This window comes from Aethalodelphis obliquidens, unplaced genomic scaffold (assembly GCF_003676395.1).
Source record: "Aethalodelphis obliquidens isolate GAN/ISIS:26980383/991018 unplaced genomic scaffold, ASM367639v1 scaffold55, whole genome shotgun sequence".
NCBI classification, from domain to species: Eukaryota; Metazoa; Chordata; class Mammalia; order Artiodactyla; family Delphinidae; genus Aethalodelphis; species Aethalodelphis obliquidens.
Window position 1 is genome coordinate 6,650,842 of NW_020837999.1, and position 23,510 is coordinate 6,674,351.

The 23,510-nt window shown below is 36.6% G+C and overlaps 1 protein-coding gene across 7 annotated transcripts in view; it reads right to left on the minus strand.

Moving 5' to 3' along the window:
* Nucleotides 1-23,510, minus strand: part of RABGAP1L (RAB GTPase activating protein 1 like) — a 682,268-nt gene that overhangs the window by 591,804 nt on the left and 66,954 nt on the right. For all 7 annotated transcript variants that reach the window (XM_027086258.1, XM_027086259.1, XM_027086257.1 and 4 more), the window contains 4 exons: nucleotides 16,595-16,805; nucleotides 13,285-13,459; nucleotides 5,188-5,345; nucleotides 3,807-3,917 (listed from right to left, as the gene is read on the minus strand). In XM_027086258.1, the coding sequence (XP_026942059.1) occupies nucleotides 3,807-3,917; nucleotides 5,188-5,345; nucleotides 13,285-13,459; nucleotides 16,595-16,805 (655 nt within the window). The remainder of the gene's footprint in view (nucleotides 1-3,806; nucleotides 3,918-5,187; nucleotides 5,346-13,284; nucleotides 13,460-16,594; nucleotides 16,806-23,510) is intronic.

The following is a 23,510-nucleotide window of genomic DNA, read 5'->3' on the forward strand; positions in this document are numbered from 1 at the left end:
TTCGCAAACTCTTCCAAAATATAGCAGAGGGAGGAACACTCCCAAACTCTTTCTATGAGGCCACCATCACCTTGATACCAAAACCAGACAAAGATGTCACACAAAAAGAAAACTACAGGCCAATATCTATGATGAACGTAGATGCAAAAATCCTCAACAAAATACTAGCAAACAGAATCCAACAGCACACTAAAAGGATCATACACCATGATCAACTGGGGTTTATCCCAGGAATGCAAGGACTCTTCAATATACACAAATCAATCAATGTGATACACAATATTAACAAACTGAAGGGTAAAAACCATATGATAATCTCAATAGATGTAGAAAAAGCTTTCAACAAAATTCAACACACATTTATGATAAAAACCCTATAGAAAGTGGGCACAGAGGGAACCTACATGACATAATAAAAGCCATATATGACAAACCCACAGCGAACATCATTCTCAATGCTGAAAAACTGAAACCATTTCCTCTAAGATCAGGAACAAGACAAGGTTGTCCACTCTCACCACTATTATTCAAAATAGTTTTGGAATTTTTAGCCACAGCAATCAGAGAAGAAAAAGAAATAAAAGGAATCCAAGTTAGAAAAGAAGAAATAAAACTCTCACTGTTTGCAGATGACATGATACTATACACAGAAAATCCTAAAGATGACGCCAGAAAACTACCAGAGCTAATCAATGAATTTTGTAAAGTAGCAGGATACAAAATTAATGCTCAAAATTAAGGCTCCCAGACTTCAGACTATACTACACAGCTACAGTAATCAAGACAGTACGGTTCTGGCACAAAAACAGAAACACAGATCAATGGAACAGGATAGAAAGGCCAGAGATAAACCCATGCAACTCTGGTCACATTATCTTTGACAAAGGAGGCAAGAATATACAATGGAGAAAAGACAGCCTCTTCAATAAGTGGTGCCAGGAAAACTGGACAGCTACATGCAAAAGAATGAAATTAGAACACTCCCTAACACCATACACAAAAATAAACTCAAAATGGATTAGAGACCTAAATGTAAGACCGGATACTATATAACTCTTAGAGGAAAACATAGGAAGAACACTCTTTGACATAAATCATAGCAAGATCTTCTTTGATCCACCTCCTAGAGTAATAGAAATAAAAACAAAAATAAACAAATGGGACCTAATGAAACTTAAAAGCTTTTGCACAGCAAAGGAAACCATAAACAAGACGAAAAGACAACCCTCAGAATGGGAGAAAATATTTGCAAATGAAGCGGCTGACAAAGGATTAATCTCCAAAATCCACAAGCAGCTCATGCAGCTCAATTTCAAAAAAATAAACAACCCAATCCGAAAATGGACGGAAGACCTAAACAGACATTTCTCCAAAGAAGACTTACACATTGCCAACAAACACATGAAAAGATGCTCAACATCACTAATCATTAGAGAAATGCAAGTCAAAACCAAAATGAGGTATCACCTCACACTGGTCAGAATGGTCATCATCAAAAAATCTACAAACAATAAATGCTGGAGAGGGTATGGAGAAAAGAGAACCCTCCTACACTGTTGGTGGGAATGTAAATTGATATAGCCACTATGGAGAACAGCATGGAGTTTCCTTAAACTAAAACTAGAACTACTATATGACCCAGCAATCCCACTACTGGGCATATACCCTGAGAAAAGCATAATTCAAAAAGAGTCATGTACCAGAATGTTCATTGCAGCACTATTTACAACAGCCAGGACATGGAAGCAACCTAAATGTCTATTGACAGATGAATGGATAAAGAAGATGTGGCACATATATACAATGGAATATTACTCAACCATTAAAAGGAACGAAATTGGGTCATTTGTAGAGACGTGGATGGACCTAGAGACTGTCATAAGAGTGAAGTAAGTCAAAAAAACAAATACCGTATAATAACGCATATATCTGGAATCTATGAAAATGGTACTGATGAACCTAGTGGCAGGGCAGGAATAAAGATGCAGATGTATAGGACAGACTTGAGGACACAGCGGGGGAAGGGGAAGCTGGGACTAAGGGAGAGAGTAGCATTGACATATATACACTACCAAATGTAAAATGGATGGCTAGTGGGAAGCTGCTGCATAGCACGGGGAGATCGGCTCCACGCTTTGTGACAACCTAGAGGGGTGGGATAGGGAGGATGGGAGGCAGGCTCAAGAGGAAGGGGATATGGGGATGTATATATATATATATATATATATATATAGCTGATTCACTTTGTTGTACAGCAGAAACTAACACAACATTATAAAGCAATTATACTCCAATAAAGATGCAAAAAATAAATAAAAATAAATATAGTATAAAAAATAAAAAAAGAAATAAGAAAAATAAAAAGAGGGAAAGGGATGTATTCTTGAAAAATGTCCATTTTGATGGGACTTCCTGGTGGCACAGTAGTTAAAGAACCTGCCTGCCAATGCAGGGGACACAGGTTTGATCTGTGGTCTGGGAAGACCCCACATGCTGCGGAGAAACTAAGCCCGTGCACCACAACTACTAAGCCTGCACTCTAGAGCCCACAAGCCACAATTACTGAAGCCTGCGCACCTAGAGCCCGTGCTCCACAACTAGAGAAGCCACCGCAATGAGAATCCTGCACACCACAACAGAGAGTAGTCCCTGCTCACCACAACTAGATAAAGCCCGCATGCAGCAACAAAGATCCAATGCAGCCAAAAATAATAGATAAATAAATTTATTTTTTTTAAAAAAGTCCATGTTTTAAAAGAGAGAGAAAGACTGTGGAAATCTTTCCAAATTAAAGAAACCTAAAGACATATGGCAGCTAAATGCAATATCTGACCCTAATGTAAATCCTAAATTGGATGGGGGGAAAGGATGGTATTGGGTTAACTGACAAAATTAGAGACAAATAGTAGGTTAGATAAAAAGTATTGTATGAAAGCTAAGTTTACTGAGGTTGACACAAATAATGTGGTTAAATAAGAGAGATTCGTATCCCTATTTTTAGGAAATATACATTTCCTAAGGAAGTAGATAGGGATAAAACACCATGATGTATGTAACTTACTCTTAAATTGTTTAGAAAAACAAGCACGTGTGTGCGCGTGTGTGCCGGGGTGGAGGGAGGGAGAGAAAGACTGAGACACAGAGAGAGAGAGAGAGATTGAGAAAGTGGGTGCAAAGCAAATGGGGTAAAATGTTATTAATAAGTGATTCTGAGTAAAGAGCATGCAGGTATTCTCTGTACTAGGTTTTTTTTTCTTTTTTTTAAGTCTTCTGTAAGTTTGAAATTACCTCTAAATAAAAAGATTAAAATATTGCTATGTCTACTGCTAACAGAAAAATTAAAATATAGACATAAATATATAAACGCATGCAGACACACGTGTGTGTATATATGTGTGTGTGTGTTTATATATTTTAAAGATGTATCTCTTAAAAATTCTGATATCTCAGTAACTTAATGGACTTTTTAATAATCAAAATGAATGAGAAGTTAAGGTATTTGTCCTATATGTAAATAAGGGAGATACGGAAAAAGCCCAAATAGGGTAGAAGCAGTTATTACTGATAAAACAAAGCCATTTCATGTTTATTTCCCCCATCAATTGACATTTTCAATGAACCAGTTATATCTAACTTATTTAAGTGGGGAAAGCATTAGGTTTCTCATTCTCATTTTTAAATGGGGAAACTGAAGCATGGTGAAAAGCCACAGTAAGTAATACAGCTGAGATTCAATAGTATGTCTCTTGAAACACAGTAACAATGTCAATACAAGTTTTGGTAGCATTTAGGAGCAAGCTGCTTACCTTTCAATAGCTAATTCTTTGTTAGAAAGTTGCTGCACTGTAATCACAACCTTCTTCTCTATTCCTTGTTTTAATTTGAAATAAAATTTATCTCTATCCTTAGGCACAGGACTGAAATATGCAAAAAGAAGAGGAATTAACAATAATTAAAAACAATAAAAAAGATCTCTCTTTCAAGGTTAGAATGAGCCAACAAACTATTTAAGCAACAACACCCTTATTCTTAAGATATCCTAACTCTCATCTTGCCACAGAGTAACTACAAACTTTCCAGTCAGCAAAACAGAGTTGTTATTAATTTTTAAACTGGGTTTACAAGAGCCTTATAATTTATCCCTAACGAGATTAAAAACAAAACTTTTTAAATGACATCATTTCAAATTTTAGTTTTTAAATTTTAACACATTTAGGAACATGGTTTATTTAATTACTTTTAAGACTGTCACATTTCTGGTTTAGCTGGTTGCATGAATGCCTTTAACACAGTGAAACCCAAGGCAAAAATTGAGAAGAAGAGCTTACTTTTAAACATCTAGAGTTTGAGATGACTGTGACAAATCCAAGTAAATATAAATAAAAGATGAACAAAGAGGTACAGATCAGGGCAAGTTAAATTCTAGCCTAGGCCAGACTGACAATTCTCAAGAATTAGTTCATTAAAACAGTAAGTGTCTAAAAGAAACAAAACAAAAACAGTTTAGTGTCTAAAATATAGGTTGCCTTATCTGAAAAGGAAAAATACCTTTAGCAACTTATTTGACCTAAGACTCAATTTCTGTATCTGTAAAAAACAGGTAAAATACCTACCTAACAATTATGGTTAGAAACAAAGGCAAAGTAAAGGCCCATAACTGATCATTAAAGAGTATAACTGTTTCCTATTATCTGCCTATTTTTGAACTAAAGAAGAACATTCCAAATACACAGCAGAAGGAAATGGTTAATTAAATGATGGTCAAACCATACAATATACTACTGGTAACCATTAAAAATGATTTTAAGAATATTTTAATTGAAAAATTCTTATATCATGAAGTTAAAAAAACTATATATATATATATATATACACAACTGTATAAAAATACACCCTAGAAATCAAATATTAAAAGTGATTGTGGCTGACAAAACCATAGCTTTTTATTCCAATTTTATTATTTTACTAAATTTTCTACAGTAAATATCAGTATTTTAAAATATTAAGAAAATAATTTACATAAAATATCTGAAAAGCATGACAAAAGTGAACCATGCATTCACCAGTGAAATATTTCTTTATCATCCTAAAGCTTTATACCAACATTGCATATTCTGGAAACTTTAAATTAGCCAATATTATATTTCAGACACAATACCAATTTTTAATCTTTCCAAACAACCTCACCTAAAGTTTCCTTTTCCATCATCTTCTTTTACCTCCAAGGAGACACTGAAGGTAAATACATCACTGTCAGGGGTAGGAATAACTGAGTCTTTAACATCAGATACTTGTCTAGAAGACCGTTTGAAAGCTGTAGAGAAACTATACAAAATTCTGCTTACCTAAAAGAATAAAAATGGAAACAATATTAGACAAAGATTTAATTGCATTTTGATAAAATTCTTTCCTAATTCTTGAATCTATAATTTCCCATGGTCACAATGCTCTTTAGCAGATAAAGTAGATATAGTCTAAGCATATACACACACACACACAGAGTTTGTAATATACAGTGTGTATATATACATAGTATAAGCATATATACACATACAGTTGACCCCTAAACAACATGGGTTTGAACTGCATGGGTCCCCTTATATGCAGATTTTTTTCAACAGTAAATACTACAGTAGTATACAAGCCATGGTTGGTTGAAGTGGTAGATGCGGAAGAGTGGATAAGGAGGAACCGCTCATATGGAAGGCCAACTATAAATTATACATGAATTTTTGACTGCACAGAGGGTCAGCGCCCCTACGACATGCCACCCCCCAGCCCCAGCGCACTGTTCAAGGGTTAACTGTAGTTTGCTTCTTTCAATCTGGCATTTAAACATCAAAATAAAGACATTTAATTTAAAGTCACAAAAGAAGCTGTATGTATGTATAGATGTTTCTATGACCCCTAAGATAATATATTGCAATGAATGAAGCCTAAGATAATTACTAGAATGATACTGGCATCTAAACCTTCCCAATGAACACACACAAACAAGGTTTTAGCCCAAGGTGTCAATTTCTCTTTTCACTTCTCTCAGCTTCAGTGGGCTAGATCCTGAGGCATAGAATACTGTTTTTTGCAAAAAGAAAACATGGTAGCATGATTTAAAGAGCTTCCAGTATTGTTACTCAGTGTTGTTGTTGTATAAATGTGTCGTAGAATGAATGAATGAATCCTGAAATGTTCTTATCTAATTTATTAGTATTAAGCCACCCTGGTGACTTTATATACACACACATACATAAATATATGTATGTGTGTATATATATGGATGGCTTTTACTCCTCCCCTAAAGTGGAGGAGTACTCTACATCCCACACTCTTCCAGACGGTATTATCTTCCTTGGTTCCAAAAGAAGCATCATACCATCTCAAACTTGTCTGCTTCAAACACAAAAGAACTTCCAAATCTCTCAGGCCCCTCATGGGTTGAACAAATAAAAACAAGATGAAATAAGAAGGGTCTGAACAAAGTTCATATTTTCAAAATCTCACACTGGGAGGTACTAGTAAAGAAACTTCTCTGAATATTAAATCCTTCACTTTAGATAAAGTGAATTCTAATTATTCTTTGTATTAATCTAGGATTATAATATTTTATAATTTGCCTGAAATAAGAGCACTTCATTAACAGTAGAATTTCTTCAAGTATGGGGGTCTTTCCTCAATATTCTATTTTTATTATATTCATACATTCTACCTTTTCTCACACATACATACTCTATCTAACACATTCAATGGTCCTCAAACTTCCAATGGCCACACTTACATCCAGTAATCAATGATTACCCTAAACTGCCTTTTCAGTGCCAAATCAATAGTTTTCTAAATTAACTGACTTACACAGGTTAACTGTATAAGAATGCTGCCTGCCAGCCTAAAGTTCAACTTCAATCAATAGCATCATATTTGTATCACTGCATTCATAAAATTTTTTAATATGTTAAAGTTATCTCATTATAATTTTATATAAATGAGTAACAACAAAGCAGCAAAGGATTCATATTAATAATAACTGTAGACCTCAAATCTTATACAATTAAGACAATTATAAGTTCACTCATTCATTCAACCAATACTTTTTGAGTGCCTTCTGTGTACTAAGTATTATTCTAGGAGAGAGGGATACAGCTGTGTACATGGAGCTTTCATTTCAGCACATGTAAGTTGAATGTGCTTGGGGTGAATGGGAGGAATCATTAGGTAAGGCAAAAACAGATATGTTCAGCCTCAACTGGACCCTTATTGGACTTAGCTCAATAATTTAAATGTTATAGAGGAAAACAGAATCAAAGAACATGCTAGAAATAAGTCACTGAAGATTATGCCTACAAGGTAAAGTGTAAACAGGGACTTTAAACTATTTTCAGTACTTTGAGTACTGCCTACTTCCTAACTCCAAATAAAATGTGACGTCTCTTATTTACATTTTATGTGTATTTAAGAAAACATTTTTAAGCATATTTTTAAGAAAACATTATATGTGAAAACAGAATACCTGTACTTAGTTTTTGATACATTAGTAAAGTTAAACCCCAACCCTATTTATTATTTTTTCTTCTCTCCTATATTCTTCTATTTCATTTTCTTTGTATCAGAGCTGTCCACAAGCCTACACATCATGCCACACCAAAAAAAAAGTCAAAGAACTTGGCGAATTCTAAAGGAGATGGGCAAGGCTCAGGAATGTCTTTTGAAAAAGGCTAAGCATATGGGGCCGAGCCAGAGTGGTAGAGAATGATGGGGGGGAAATCAGCCTACACCTTTCTCTCTTCTTGGAGGAAGGACACAACAGTACCTTAACAGCAATCAAACTGCATTTAATCCTGACCAGTCTTAGAAGCTGCTATTTCCAACAACAAGGTTAAAATCATTTGTGACTTCTAGAGTCTGTGAATAAGCTGGAATGATGATCCAAGAATTGGTAAGGTAGAGTAGCTTCAAAAACGATGATTATCAATGTCTATAGTTATGGGAACAAATTGGGTAACCAATTTCATCATGAAAAAATTTAAAACATAATACCATGGAAAACATTTCTATACACGTCACAATATTAAATACAAACACACACGCACACACAATAATCTAGAACAGGCATTTTCTTTGCAGAAGTCAAAAGGTTTATTGACAAATAATACAGTACAATTTTTCCCCAGAGGCAGTACCTACCTACAGAAAGCATTAGTTAAACACAAAACTATCTCTTGGAGTTGCTGTTTTTTTTTTGAAGAGGTGGGCAGGAGGACACGTGTAGATATGTGGAAAGGAGACAAACCAAAATCTTAATTCTGATGGAATTCTGAGTAACTTTTATTTTCTTTTGTATTTCAGTATATTCCAAATTCTCAATTATTACACATTAACAGTCCAAGAAATGCTATTAAATGAAATGTTTACTTAAAATAAGTAGTACAGGGGGACTTCCCTGGTGGTCCAGTGGTTAAGAATCCACCTTCCAATGCAGGGGACGCAGGTTTGACCCCTGGTCAGGGAACTAAGATCCCACATGCAGAGGGGCAACTAAGCCTGTGCACTCTAGAGCCTGCACCACAACTAGACAGCCTGCATGCCGCAACTACTGAGCCTGCGTGTCGCAACTAGAGAGAAGCCCGCACGCCACAACAAACAGCCCGCACACCACAACAAAAGATCCCATGTGCCGCCTGTTGGTGGGAATGTAAATTGATACAGCCACTGTGGAGAACAGTATGGAGGTTCCTTAAAAAACTACAAATAGAACTACCATATGACCCAGCAATCCCACTACTGGGCATATACCCTGAGAAAACCATAATTCAAAAACAGTCATGTACCAAAATGTCTATTGCAGCTCTATTTACAATAGCCCGGAGATGGAAACAACCTAAGTGTCCATCATCGGATGAATGGATAAAGAAGATGTGGCACATATATACAATGGAATATTACTCAGCCATAAAAAGAAATGAAATTGAGCTATTTGTAATGAGGTGGATAGACCTAGAGTCTGTCATACAGAGCGAAGTAAGTCAGAAAGAGAAAGACAAATACCGTATGCTAACACATATATATGGAATTTAAGAAAAAAAAAATGTCACGAAGAACCTAGGGGTAAGACAGGAATAAAGACACAGACCTACTAGAGAATGGACTTGAGGATATGGGGAGGGGGAAGGGTAAGCTGTGACAAAGCACGAGAGAGGCATGGACATATATACACTACCAAACGTAAGGTAGATAGCTAGTGGGAAGCAGCCGCATAGCACAGGGAGATCAGCTCAGTGCTTTGTGATCGCCTGGAGGGGTGGGATAGGGAGGGTGGGAGGGAGGGAGACGCAAGAGGGAAGAGATATGGGGACATATGTATATGTATAACTGATTCACTTTGTTATAAAGCAGAAACTAACACACCATTGTAAAGCAATTATACTCCAATAAAGATGTAAAAAAATAAAAAATAAAGTATCTGGGAAGTGACCCCCACATTAAAAAAAAAAAAAAAAAAGATCCCATGTGCCACAACTAAGACCCGACCCAGCCAAATAAATAAATAAATAAAATATTAAAAAATAAATAAAAAATAAAATAACATAGCAAATTCTTCTAAGATAAAGCCTTTTCACTAATATTGGTGAAAAAGGAGCAACTCTTTTAAAAACATTTATCAAGAAAATGTTCACCCAAAAAAGTAAATGTAGAAAAGTTATCCTATAAAAGATACCCAGAAAAATATGTGTTAAAATTTTAAAAACAACTTGCTCAAATATATTACTAATTGAAAGGAGCTAAAACAAGAGGCAATCATATAAGAACTTTTTTAATTACAAAAATCAATTTATTTGAGAAAAACAATATAACTTCTAAATTAATTTCCAAAATAAGGCATTTTGCTAAAATACCATCTCAATACATATATGTTTAGCAATAATATTTTCTCATACAAGGAATTACGTTTTCTTTTATATAGTAGTGTACCAGCAACCCTAAGAAAAAACAATGCATTAAGAGTAAAGATGTTCCTAATGATACCCTTGGTATTATGAAATACCTCTGAATGCCTGTTAACACCAGCTGATAAAAACCTGCTTCTAAAACACAACACTGAGAATTGATAATAATGGTAAGTATGTCATAACATACAAACAAACAGCAAAATCTGTTTTGAAGAAAATGGTTACACGGAGTAGTAGAAATAAATTCTTAAAGAGAGTCAACTAATTATCTTTAAAAGCAGTTTTGTGTAATATATTCATAAAGATGCAACAAGAATAGATGCCTCTCTGGCTTTTTGCACTGTGCTTTCTGATACTCTGCTCTGTCTGTAATTCTTCAGCAGAACTCTAGCACATCATTCTCCCTGTACAAAGATCATCAGCATCAAGATACTTCTGGCTGGATTCCCCAACTCTTTTGCCATAGATAATTGAGATCCACTCCAGCAGAGTCCCACAGAAGAACAGCCAAGGCAATAAGTCAAATGTGTCCTAACCCTTCTGTGGGAACCCCTAATCCTTGTGTCACAGGTCCAACAAAGCCATCACCCTCACTGGGCTTCCCCTCTACCACTGTTGGTGTCTGCTGCTTGTGGCATATTATGGTGAAATAAGAGCACATCAAAGTGATAACTGGTAGTGGCAGCCATGCTGCTACTCCCTCTTGAGAAGATGTCTTCTTGCCTTTAACTGACAAACTTCTTCAAATCTCATCCAGGGACTCTGCAAACAATGGAAAACAAATTAATGCCACTGCTGCATGGTACATATTTAAGCAATAAGAATGTCAGTCATCTGTTCCTGAGCTATCTTTGCCAATTGTCTGTGTCCATTAAGAGGGACCCAAATACTAAGGACTAATGTTGTCCCTTCACCACATAACAAGAAACTTCCAGGAACCAGATAACTAGACAACCAGTAAATGCAACAAAAAGACAAGTAATTATTTTTTGAGGGGAGAGAGGAAGATGTCAGACATTCTATAAAAGGCATGAGTAAAACCCAAAGGTTGCTGGAATGCAAGCTATATGACTGAGAAATGCCTTTATAAAGCATAATTGAAAGGTAAAAATCTATATTTACTTTTTATAAAAAAGCAACAGAAAAGCTGTGACTGAAAATTAAATGGGTCTTCAGAGTCATAAACATCCTTAGGAAACCAGCTTCATCATCTGTTCTCTCAGCCTTTGGATAAGGAAAGGGTAACCATAAAATTTGTCAGCCAAACCAGAGCACTTTTGAGAATAAAATGAAGTGCTTTAATAATATACTTGGACAACAGGCATAAACTAGGACTGCTCCAGGCAAAGAGGAGCATAAGGTCACTAGTCTAAATAAATACCATCTATGTTATGGAAATGTCATGAGTATCAAGTAAATGCTTAGCGCAGTGCCAGGCATAAGCCCTATATTTATACCGGGTTGTTATAGAAATGATCTCTCATAATAAAGTTCAATGAAAACTGTCATTTATTTCTCCTTCAAACAATGAATTTTACCACCAATGTCCCAGAATGTAACACTTTGAAAAATTTACTCAAAAAAATTAAATAATAAATGGATGTCACTTTATCACAACCTACAATGTACCAAATATCCTCTCCAGAAATACAATTAATCCTATTTAATACTATATCCAAAATGGTCAGGCCAAGAATTCCCCCCCAGTTTTATCCACTGCTTACACACTGTTAAAGCTCTCAAAAATGACAAATATCCCCCCCCATAAACAAGTAGATGCTATAATCCAAAAAGAGAGTTTCATACCATCACAGTTATGAAAAATGCTTGCAACCAGGTGCCTTTCAATTTCCTTCTACAGCAGTGTTTCTGCCTCTCCAAGCAGCAGGTTCTCCAATTCTTCAAAGTTCTCTTTCTTACTGTTGAGCACCAGTTATCCAGAATCCACACAGGTATGCTAAATGACGGTTGCCAACATGAAATGCCAGGTCTCTACCATCTGCTTCCCCACCTCTGCAGTGGAGTTGTAAGGATCAGAAATAGACCCCCCAATTTACAAACACACACACACATTCTTTCAACATATTTATATCCACTGCCTCCTACGTGCCACGCATACTTGTACTCATTCACTCTACCTATCACACACTTGGCCAAGTAGTCAGTATACGTATATGTATAGGTGTTATGTATGTGTGTGTAGGTATACATACATACACACATTGGGATGAAATAGATTCAGAACTATATAAAAAACAAACAAAAAGAAACAAATTTGAACTTCTTACACAGGCATGGTTCTGACAGAGAACTTCTATGTCTGTACATGTTCATTTTAGTGTAAAAAAATTAATCACCAGGGCATAATAACAACTGACATACCCCTCACGCTTAGTATCAGACACACAGAAATCTACATTTCTATGAGTTCCCATGTTGTGGCCAGAAATAAACTCTCAGAACTCCTGTTAATATAATGGTTTATCTATGTTTCATAGTAAAGAGAAAATAGAACAACTGCTACTTTCAGCATTTTCTGCTGACAATTTATATTTCCAAAAGCAAACACACCTGAGACCTTGCCCATCCAAATCCATTTAATAATGCCTTTGAAATGGTTGTATAAGTACTAAAGTTCTAAAAGTGCAAATTATTTTTAATTTGGGGAGAAATCAATAGATACAGAAAAGAAGGCAATTTCTCCATGTATGTAACAGCCATTTGATTCTAAGAATAAACTACCATTTAATAATTGGTAAGAGGAACTCACTGGCATCTTCAAAGGACTACAAGTTGACAACCCTGCTGTATGGGAGCATTTGTATTTATAATTAATACCAGTTCTATAGAGCAAAAGCCAGCCTCTGAATGAATGCACGTAATAAATGATCACCAGTGAAAATCACAGACATCTATGAAACAATCTTACTGCAGTATCTAAGTGAAAGGCCCAGCAGAGAAACAGGTGTTGTTACAGACATTTTTTGAAGTCACATAGACCAACCAACTTAGGCAAAACAATAAAAGAGGGGCAAAAATATTCTTCCTTTCTAAGTCTGAGCAATTACTACCATGGTGGGGTGGGAGGAAAGTTTATCAAGGGGGATTTTTCTGTTACATATGTTAAACTGAGAGAACCACTTTAGTGCACAGAGTTATCAGATTTAGCTTTCCATATGCGACTCTAAGCCATTATAAATATTAACTTTCTCTTCAGAAAGATACTCCAAATTCATGTAATATGGTATACGGTCATACATACTAAATTATATGACAGTGAAATTAGAGTTGAAAATATTACCCTAATTCATCTCAATAGCGAATTGCTACAACATATTATACTTACTGCCTCTTTAATTTCACAGGAGAAAACATGTATCTGGAATTCTTCTGAGCCATGGGAACTCTCTGTAAATGCAAAGCAATTGCTCTCTACTGTCCCATCATGTCCACGTGCACAGAATAACACCTTATAAATTGGAAAAGATGCTATCTCCATGTTGTTGGATTGGTCTATGATTCTGCAGAACAGTGATGAAAAATGAGATAAAATATTAACTATCAAAGAACAAAGGCAAACACTTTTACTATGCCAATAACATACAAAATAACTATCTTAAAATCACAAAAATAAACTGGTACTAATAAAGCAAGAAAACAGTTATCTTCATATTTTTGCTATACACAAACACACAAATTCTTCAACTTCTTTTGACAATTACTTCATTTTTGTGTCCTATGATCGAATTCATTTACTTTCAAAGCCAAGTATACACTGCCTGGTAAAATCGATGTCACGCATCCCTAAATGCTAGTCTTGTTCTGTTATGGCAAGAGGAATGCCAGTAAAAAATAGCACAGACCATCTCTGGAGAGTTCATTTCTATTTAAAGCAGCACCTGTAAGTTTATCCAAGTCCAGGTCATTCATCGTTCAACAAAGACTTCTCTTACCCTAAAAAAGGTCAGAGTGGTTCCAAAGATAAACTTAACAATGGAATTTAAGAGGTAAAAGGAGTTTGTGGGACTTAGGAGCAAATATTTCTCTGACTTTCCCTGTACAAATCCTAAGCCCTAATTTGATCCAAAACCTCAAGACCACCTCAGGATCTCAAATTGTAGAACTGAGGGGGACCTACTAGGAATAGAGAGGCAAATCAAAACACTAAGTCTTTGTTAAGGTATGTTTGGCACTTTGAAACTCAATAGATACAAATATCAAAATGCGTTTTACTGTTAAGAGATATCATACAAACAATATACCTACAAAACGCTTTCCTGAAAAAGTCAAAGCATTTTTACCAAAACCTTGTAAATTTATATTGCTATTATTTTGGTGCTTAGAACTTTTCTCACATTCTAAACTTCAGAGAATGAGGCAAATCAGAAAGGGTTTGGAAAAGATTAAATCAGTCTTCAGAGAATAGTATAGGTTCAAGACACATTCAACCTAATTTCCCAGACCTGGTTCATTTATTTGTTCATTCAGCAAATGTTTACTAAAAACCTGCTATGGACCAATACTGCTCTAGACAGTACTATCAGACAGAAGCTGTAGCAGGAAAAAATACCAATAACCTGCCCCCATGGAACTTATATTCTAGTGAGAAAGACAGACAATAAACAAATAAGCAAATAAATATATAATATCAAGTCAATGGAAAGTTCTATGAAGGAAAAAAGGCCCAGTAAAAAGAAAGAGGGATAGTTATGATATGATCAAAGGAGGATTCTTTTGACAATTTGGCAGTTTCTTACAAAACTAAATATACCCATACTATAGGATCTAGCAATTACACTCCTTGGTGTTTATTCAAATGAGTTAAAAACTTACGTCTACACAAAACCCCGCACACAGATGTTTACAGAAGCTTTATTCATAATCGCCAAAACTTGGATGCAATCAGAATGTCCTTCCATAGGCAAATGGAAAAATAAACTGTGGTACACCCAGACAATAGCATATTATTCAGCACTAAAAAGAAATGAGCTATCAAGCCAGAAAAAGACATGTAGGAACCTTAAATGCCTATTATTAAGTAAAAGAAGCCAATCTGAAAGGGCTATTTATTACATGATTCTAACTATATAATTTACTGGAAAAGGCAAAACTATGGAGACAGTAAAAAGATCAGTGGTTGCCAGCGGTTGCAGGGAGGGACAGATGATCAGGCAGAAGGCAGGAATTTTCAAACAGTGAAAGTACTCTGTATGATATCCTACTGGTGGATACATGTCATTATATATTTGTCCAAACCCATAGAATGTACAACACCAAGAGTGAAGCCTAAGGTAAACTATGGACTTTGGAAAATTATGTCAATGTAGGTTCATCAACTGTAACAAATGTGGGGACTTCCCTGGTACTCCAGTGGTTAAGAATCCGCCTTCCACTGCAGGGGACGTGGGTTCGATCCCTGGTCCAGAAACTAAGATCCCACATGCCGTGGGGCAACTAAGCCAGCACGCCACAACTACAAAGCCCACATGTGCACTCTGGAGTCCGCGCGCCACAACTACAGAGCCCACGCGCTCTGGAGTCCGTGCACCACAACTAGAGAGCCCACGCGCCGCAACAAAGAGCCCACGCACCTCAACGAAAGATCCCATGTGCCGCAACTAAGATCCAACGCAGCCAAAAATAAATAAACAATTTTAAAAGAAATTAAAAATTGTAACAAATGTACCATGTGGAAGAGGATGTTGATGGTGAGAGGTGTGTTTGGGGGAGGTGGAGGGATGCACATCTGGGATATGGGAAATCTCTGTACTTTGTGCTCAATTTTGCTGTGAACCTAAAAGTGATCTAAAAAATAAACCCTATTAAGAAAAACAGGAAGGAAGAAAAAGAAGCCTTCTTTTGATAAAAAGGTTTTTTGAAGTGAAACCGGAGAGAAGTGAAAAAGCCATTGGAAAACCAAGGAAAGCTTGTTTAGGCAGAGTAAAAAGACTACACAAAAACCCTGAGGTAGGAATCCTGACTGATAGGCCCTGAGGCAGGATTCATGACTGTGTTTGAGAAAGAGCAAAGAGGCTACTATGACTGGAATGTAGCAAATGAATGAAGTGAATGAATGAATGAAGTAAATGTAGTGAAAGAAGTGAGAGAGCAAAGGAGGGAGGGAAGAGAGGGGAGAAGGGCAGAAGATCAGGTCAAAGCAGATCATCAGGGCCAGACATGGTAAGAATTTCAAATATAATCACAAGTGTGATTGGAGGCTACTGGAGGGCTGAATGTAGGAAAATAACAGTTATCTGATGTACATTTAAAGAAATTCAAGGTTCAGATGACATTAAGTATTATTCCTAGTGAAGCATGTGAGAAAAAGCCATTTTGCTTCCTTCCAGTGTGACGTAAAGAGCTTGAAATCTAGGGATCACTCTAGTTTTCTGAACCACTGTTACATGACAAGGTGAAACACAAATCATAGGTATTTTGACAGTTATAGTTGCATTTATAGTATTCTAAGCAAATTTTACAAATGCCCCTTGCAAATAAGGAATACAGTCTAAACCTAAACATGTTTACTTTGCATGGCTACAGAGTAAAAGTGAATTCAGAGTAAGTCCAAGGCCTCACTTATGATAAAATATCATCACCACTACCCAAAAAAACTTCACACATGTCTAAGGGGGTAATAAGGGATTAGAGCTTACCTCACAGAACCTTCCGGAACATTTGGCACATATAGAGTAACAGGAAAGGGGTGCTGACTGGAAGATTTCATAGTTGCCATTGCCCGTAAAGCCTCCACTTCATTACGTGGGGAAGAAACCTTCATACATCCTAAGTAGGTCAGTTTGTTAAATAAAACACTATCTTCTTCAGGTATTCCACTTGGAGAAGATGGTCTGGGTGTAGAAATTTCTGAAGAAAAAAAAAAAAAGAAACACTCAAAAGTTAATATAAAACTTCACAGTATAATTTCATCTATTGCCCAAAAACAAATGAAAAATTGCAAATAAAATTTAGGTCTCTCTGTGTTTTCATTTATTTTAATGTTTATCCTACATCTTAACTTAGAGTTTTGGAACTGGCCATTTTGTACTTCAGATCTCTCAAAGTATTATCTATGACTTCTTTAGAGGAAAAGAAAAAAAAAATTCTAAGCTCTGTATTTTAAAAAATCAAAAATACGGAGTTCAAATGATCTAAAACAATAAGGAGAAAAGACTACACTAAAGACAGTGTGAATTATCCTAAAACGAATGAGAATTAAACAAAACTAAAATCAGTTAAAAGTGTCTCTGGTAAAGATCCAGCATAGCACCAAATTTATTAATCAGCCTAAATTCCTCAGCAAAAGTCAACAATGTTAAAATGTTCCATCTCATACTAATACCAACAAAGTCAAGCTCCTTATTTTTCTCCTTCCTAGCTTGCTGGCTTCTATAAAATATGTAAGTATTTCAATGAAAAATTTTTCCTCAAAATAATTATTTTGATGAATTATCCTATGATTGCTTCCCCAAATTCTTTAAAAAAAAAAAATCCACTTTAATTCTAAACACAGCATGCATGTAGCAAAGTCCCAACTGTGGTTAGAGAGTATTTATCTGCATATATCAGGTAGTATAAAGCTTCCCCTCTGCCACTCTCCCCAGCCCCACCTAAAAACCCACATTCAGCTAATCTCCAACTCTTCCCGCTACCCACATCCACGCTGTACAAAATTAAGCAGCCTGTCTCACCCAAACTAGATCCTTGTGACATGCTCTAACTCTCATTACCAGGATTACACTTACAGGATATTAATAAATAATTCACAAAAGCCATTCCCAACCTCCCCACTCCAGCTCCCAAATATTATACTAAATCGTGCACCCTTCACCACTTTTTTTCTATTGAAAAACTAAAGCTATTCAAATGAAGTACTTCATCTACCATGTTCTTCAATCACTGAAACATGTTTTTTCCACTTTTGAATCAGTTCAATGTATATATTTCAAAAGGAACATATAAAAAACTACAAATACATTTTAAGGCTGAATACAAACATGTTTAGAATATACATATATACATATATGCATTTTTGTTAATTTAGCAAGTACTTATGCAAAAACAATTATTTGCAAGATCGTATGGTAAAACTGTGCTTTGGTGACTGATGAACACGGTAGATCAAGTAGTTCAAATTGTCTAACGTATGTGTAACTGGAATTCTACAAAAGAGGAAAAGGTGGGGAAAAAGCTTTCTGAAGAAATAAATGTTTTACAAAATCTGTGTAGCTCACAGATTCATGAAACTCTGTATACCCCAAATACAAAAACAATACATAAATGGATCCAAAAAAGACAGATGACAAAATTGTAGACAAGACCGTTAAAGTAACTATTATAACTATGATAGAGGAATTAAAGAAAAACACCTAACAAAAGAAGGAGAAAAATGGAAGACAGAAAAAAGAACCAAAAGAAATTCTAGAGCTAAAAAATGCAAGATCTGAAATGAAATATTCCCTGGGTGGATACAACAACTAATTCTAATTTGCATAAGAAAACAAGAATATTAAAAAAGATCCTTGGGATAAAGGAAAATGATACTAGAGGGAAACTGAAGAGCACCAAAAGTTATAAATATGAGGGAACGACTTTTTCCTTGCTGTTTAATTTCTTTAAAATACAGCAGACTGCTGGTCATCCCCATTTGGAAATCTTATTAATCATTATGTCCAAAATTGAATTCATTAGATGTACACTGAACTATTCATGCCTTGAATAACTCTTGAATCCATCCCACTTTTCTTTGGCCCCATAGTCATTACCCAAATTACTACAGCAGTAACCTCCAGTCTTTCTTTCCTCCAATTTATTCTCCACACTGCAGCCACCAAGATCTTCCATAAAGATAAAAGAAAGAAGAACTTCCATGGTGGCACAGTGATTAAGAATCTGCCTGCCAATGCAGGGGACATGGGTTCAAGCCCTGGTCTTGGAAGATCCCACATGCCGTGGAGCAACTAAGCTCGTGCACCACAACTACTGAGCCTGCACTCTAGAGCCCGTGAGCCACAACTACTGAGCCTGCATGCCACAACTACTGAACCCCGCAGGTCTAGAGCCGGTGCTCTGCAACAAGAGAAGCCACCGCCATGAGAAGCCAGTACACCACAACGAAGATCAGCCCCCGCTCACTGCAACTAGAGAAAGCCTCCGTGCAGCAACGAAGACCCAACACAGCCAAAAAGTTAATTTATTTATGTATAAAAATAACTAAATAAAATAAAATGCCAAAAAAAGATGAAAGAAAGAGAGAGAGGGAGGGAGAGAGGGAGGGAGGGAGGAAGGGAGGGAGGGAGGAAATAAACAGATATACCACACAAACACTAATTATAAGAAAACCAGAATGGCTATATTAATATCAGAAAAATCAGACTTCAAAACAACAAACAGTAACAGGAGAAAAAGAGACATGTCACAATGATAAGAGGGTCAATTTATAAGGAAAACATAATTTAAAAAGTGGCTATGCCCCTAATACCAGAGCTTCAAAATACTTGAAGCAAAAACTAGCAGAACTGAAGATCCTCAAACTGAACCAGTCAAATTGAAGTAACAAGTCTGCTATAGCTTCTATGTATTAACTGAAAACACTGGACAGAAAATAAAAAGTAACTACCTTAGGATTGTTTTTGTTGTTGTTTTTATTTTTTTTAATTTATTTTATTTTATTTATTTTTGGCTGCATTGGGTCTTTGTTGCTGTACGCAGGTTTTCTCTAGCTGCAGCAAGCGGGGACTACTCTTCGTTGTGGTGCACTGGCTTCTCATGGAGGTGGATTCTCTTGCTGTGGAGCACAGGTTCTAGGCGTGTGGGCTTCAGTAGTTGTGGCTCACAGGCTCAGTAGTTGTGGTTCACAGGCTCTAGAGCGCAGGCTCAGTAGTTGTGGTGCACGGGCTTAGTCGCTCCGCGGCATGTGGGATCTTCCAAGACCAGGGCTCGAACCCGTGTCCCCTGCATTGGCAGGCGGATTCTTAACCACTGTGCCACCAGGGAAGCCCAGGATTGTTTTTTTTTTTTTTAAAGCAAGTAACAACAGACAGATTGGAGAGAGGTCAAAACTTGAAGAACTACCAGTGTAGTACTGAATTCCTTTTTACATTTTTTCATCCTTTATATCCCATATTTGACCTACGGGCCGCCCAAGTTGCAGAACTGTGCAGTGAGCAACAAAACTGTGAGAGAAATCCTATTTTTCTGGCCAAAGGACAGAAAAAAAGAGTCCCTGTAAACCAGAGAACGTTTGGGGAATTATAACTTTTTTTTCTCTCTCTCTCTTTTTTCTCTCCCAGTTCTACCACAAGGCCAGCCCCAGTGTTGGAGCTGCACCACTATGTGGGAAGAGGGGCTGGGGGGAAAGGATGGAGTGCCGTAGCATATGCAACTCGAAGAAAAGGAACCTCTCAGTGGTTAGAACACCCAAACAAACGGGCTTGGCTCTTGTGGTTCAAAAAGGAAAAGGAAACCTCTGCTATTTTTTTTCTTTCTTTTCTCTCACCACTCTGTCCTGAAGTGAGAAACCTGTCTTTCTACGCAAGAGAAGAAGGAAAATGGGCCCCAAGAAGCCAGAGAGTATGGGGGAAATCCTGAGGAGGAGGGTTGGAGAAGGTAATCCCCTAATTTTGTGTATGAACTAACACAAGTCTTGGGTTCACCACCATGCTATACATGTGTGGAACAGACCAAAGAAGCATAGCAAAGGTTTTGGAATTGATTGACTTTGGAACCAGAAAGCAAGATCGAACTTGCAGTCTGGATGTAACCAAGTGGACTGCCTGCTAAAATAAAACAAAATCAACATTCTTCTGGAAACAGAATCTCAAAACGTAAGTTTCAGAAAGTCTGGAAAACAATTCAGTTACTCAACTAACAAAAAAAACAAAAAACAAAAATAGAAAAAGGTGACCAATTGTCAAGGGAAAAGCAATCAACAGATACCAATCCCAAAATGATGCAGTTGCTGGAATTATCAAAGACTTTAAAATTGGTATTATAACCATGCTCTATGACATAAAGGTGAACAAAACTGGAATGAGTGAAAATATTAAAATCCATGGCAGAGGAACAGAAAATGTAAAAAGGTGAATTTTAGACCAGAAAAATAGAATATCTAAAATTAAAAATTCACTGGATGGGCTCAAAAGAAAGGAGATAACAGAATAGTAAGCCAGTAAACTGGAATACAGATCAACAGAAATTTTCTAAACTAAAGAAAGGAGAAAAGAAAAAGATTGGAAAACAATGAAAAGAGCCTTAGGAATTGCAGGACAATATGAAAATATCTAATAGTTTTGTTGTCTGAGTCACGGGAAAAGAAAAAGACTATGCACAAAAAAATTTTCTAAAAAATGTCTGAGGGCTTCCCTGGTGGCGCAGTGGTTGAGAGTCCGCCTGCTGATGCAGGGGACACAGGTTCGTGCTCCGGTCCGGGAAGATCCCACATGCCGCAGAGCGGCTGGGCCCGTGAGCCATGGCCGCTGAGCCTGCGCGTCCGGAGCCTGTGCTCCGCAAAGGGAGAGGCCACACAGTGAGAGGCCCGCATACCACAAAAAAAAAAAAAAAAGTCTGAAAACTTCCTAAATTTCATAAAAGATATAAATTTACAGATTCAAGAATCTCAGTGAACACCAACAAAGATAAATTCAAAGAAAACCACACCCATATAACCAAACTGCTGGAAAACAAAAATATTGAAAAAAATATTGAAAGTAGACAAACAGCATGTTACAAATAAGGGAACAAATAAGTGATTCAAATGACTGCAGATTTCTCATCAGAAATGACAGAGAAGAGAAGACAGCAGGACAACATCTTTAGAGTATTCAAAGAAAATTGCTCCATAGAAATCCAGGGGTTAGGTATGTCAATGGAGGTAAAGGGCCTACACCCTGCCCCATGCCCTTTGGGTTTTTTTTGGGTTTTTTTTTGGCCGAGCCACACGCTATGCAGAATCTTGGTTCCCTGACCAGGGATCAAACCGTGCCCCCTGCAGTGGAAGCACGGACTCTTAACCACTGAACCACCAGAGAAGTCCCCCCATGCCCATTTAAAGTGATATGTTATAATTACTGGGCTTTGACCTAAAACTGTATGTGATTTTATTCTGAGGTTCAAGATTTCCAAAACTACTGATGATGACAAACATTTTATTTGGTACTTACTTTGTGCCAGGCATTTTACAAAATACTTTATGTGGATGGTATCATTTGAACTTCTAAATCCCTATGAAACGGGTTCTATCTTATCTCTATTTTACAGATGAGATAACTGATCATTAGAGAAGTTGAATAACTTGTCCAAGCTGCAGGCAGAGCCTGGATTCAAATCTAGGTCTGAACTCCAGATATCATGTCTTAGCCTCTATGAAAGGTCTAAAATAGAATGAATTAAAATCAAAATGAAGTTTATTCTGCCCTTAATTATAGAGTACCAGCTCTTCAAGGGAAGGAACTGTTCTATCCTCTTTTTATTCCCAGCACTTATAACAAGTGTCTAAAAGACTAGGCACTCAATATACGCCAAATGAATTAATCAGTAAATAAATGAAATTTTTTAGAGCTAGTGGTCCTTTTAGCAACCAATTAATGGCAAACACACATCATCTCTGGGTACCACTTAGATCCTATCTCATCCACAACTAAATGTATCATAACTGCAGCTTTCATGTAGACAAAACTCATGACTAGTGGAAATCCGAAGTTAAGCAAACAAATAGCAAAATATTTTTAGCAAGGCAACACTTCTAGATCTCATAAAATCACACATCAATGTAAGAAATTCATATCCTCCTAAATATAAATTCAGTCCTGTTCAAGTCATACTTTTGAATTCCATCATCCCTTCCTTAGCAGAAAGATGCAAAGAATAACAAAGAGCATGAGAGAGAAGACTCATCTATGTATCCACACAGTATTTTAGTACATTACAGTAAATTAGCAGATTCCCTGTAGAGGTGAATCCAAGTAGCCAGGACATACGATCACCAAATGACAAAAACCAACAAGTTATCATGATGTTTAAACAAAAGCCCTTATCTATCTAAATTTATCACTGGCAAATTACATATCTTTAATATTCACTTTAGCCCATTTAAATCTAGATACTTTCCAGACAGTCCCTTACTTTTGAAGTTATGTGTCATTTTAATCAACCACAACAATTCTGTAAACAAAAACTGCAACTATGAAGAGGCAGCTGAAATGTCTTCTCATAGTTCTTTCAGGCTGCTATATAATAAAATAACCACACGGGTGGCTTATAACAACAGACATTTATTTCTCACAGCTCTGGATGCTAGGAAGTCCAAGACTGAGGCTCTGGCAGATTTGGTGCCTCATGAGAGCTCACTTTCTAGACAGCATCTTTTCACTGTGTCCTCACGCTGCAGAAGGCACATGCTAGCTCTCTGGAGTCTGTTTTAGAAGGACATAATCCCAATTATGAGGGCTTTGCCCTCATGACCTAATCACCTCCCAAAGGCCCGACGTCCTAATACCATCACTAGGATTTCAATATATTAATTTTGGGGAGAACACAAAACATATGTCTTTTCATTGAAAATGAAAAGAAACA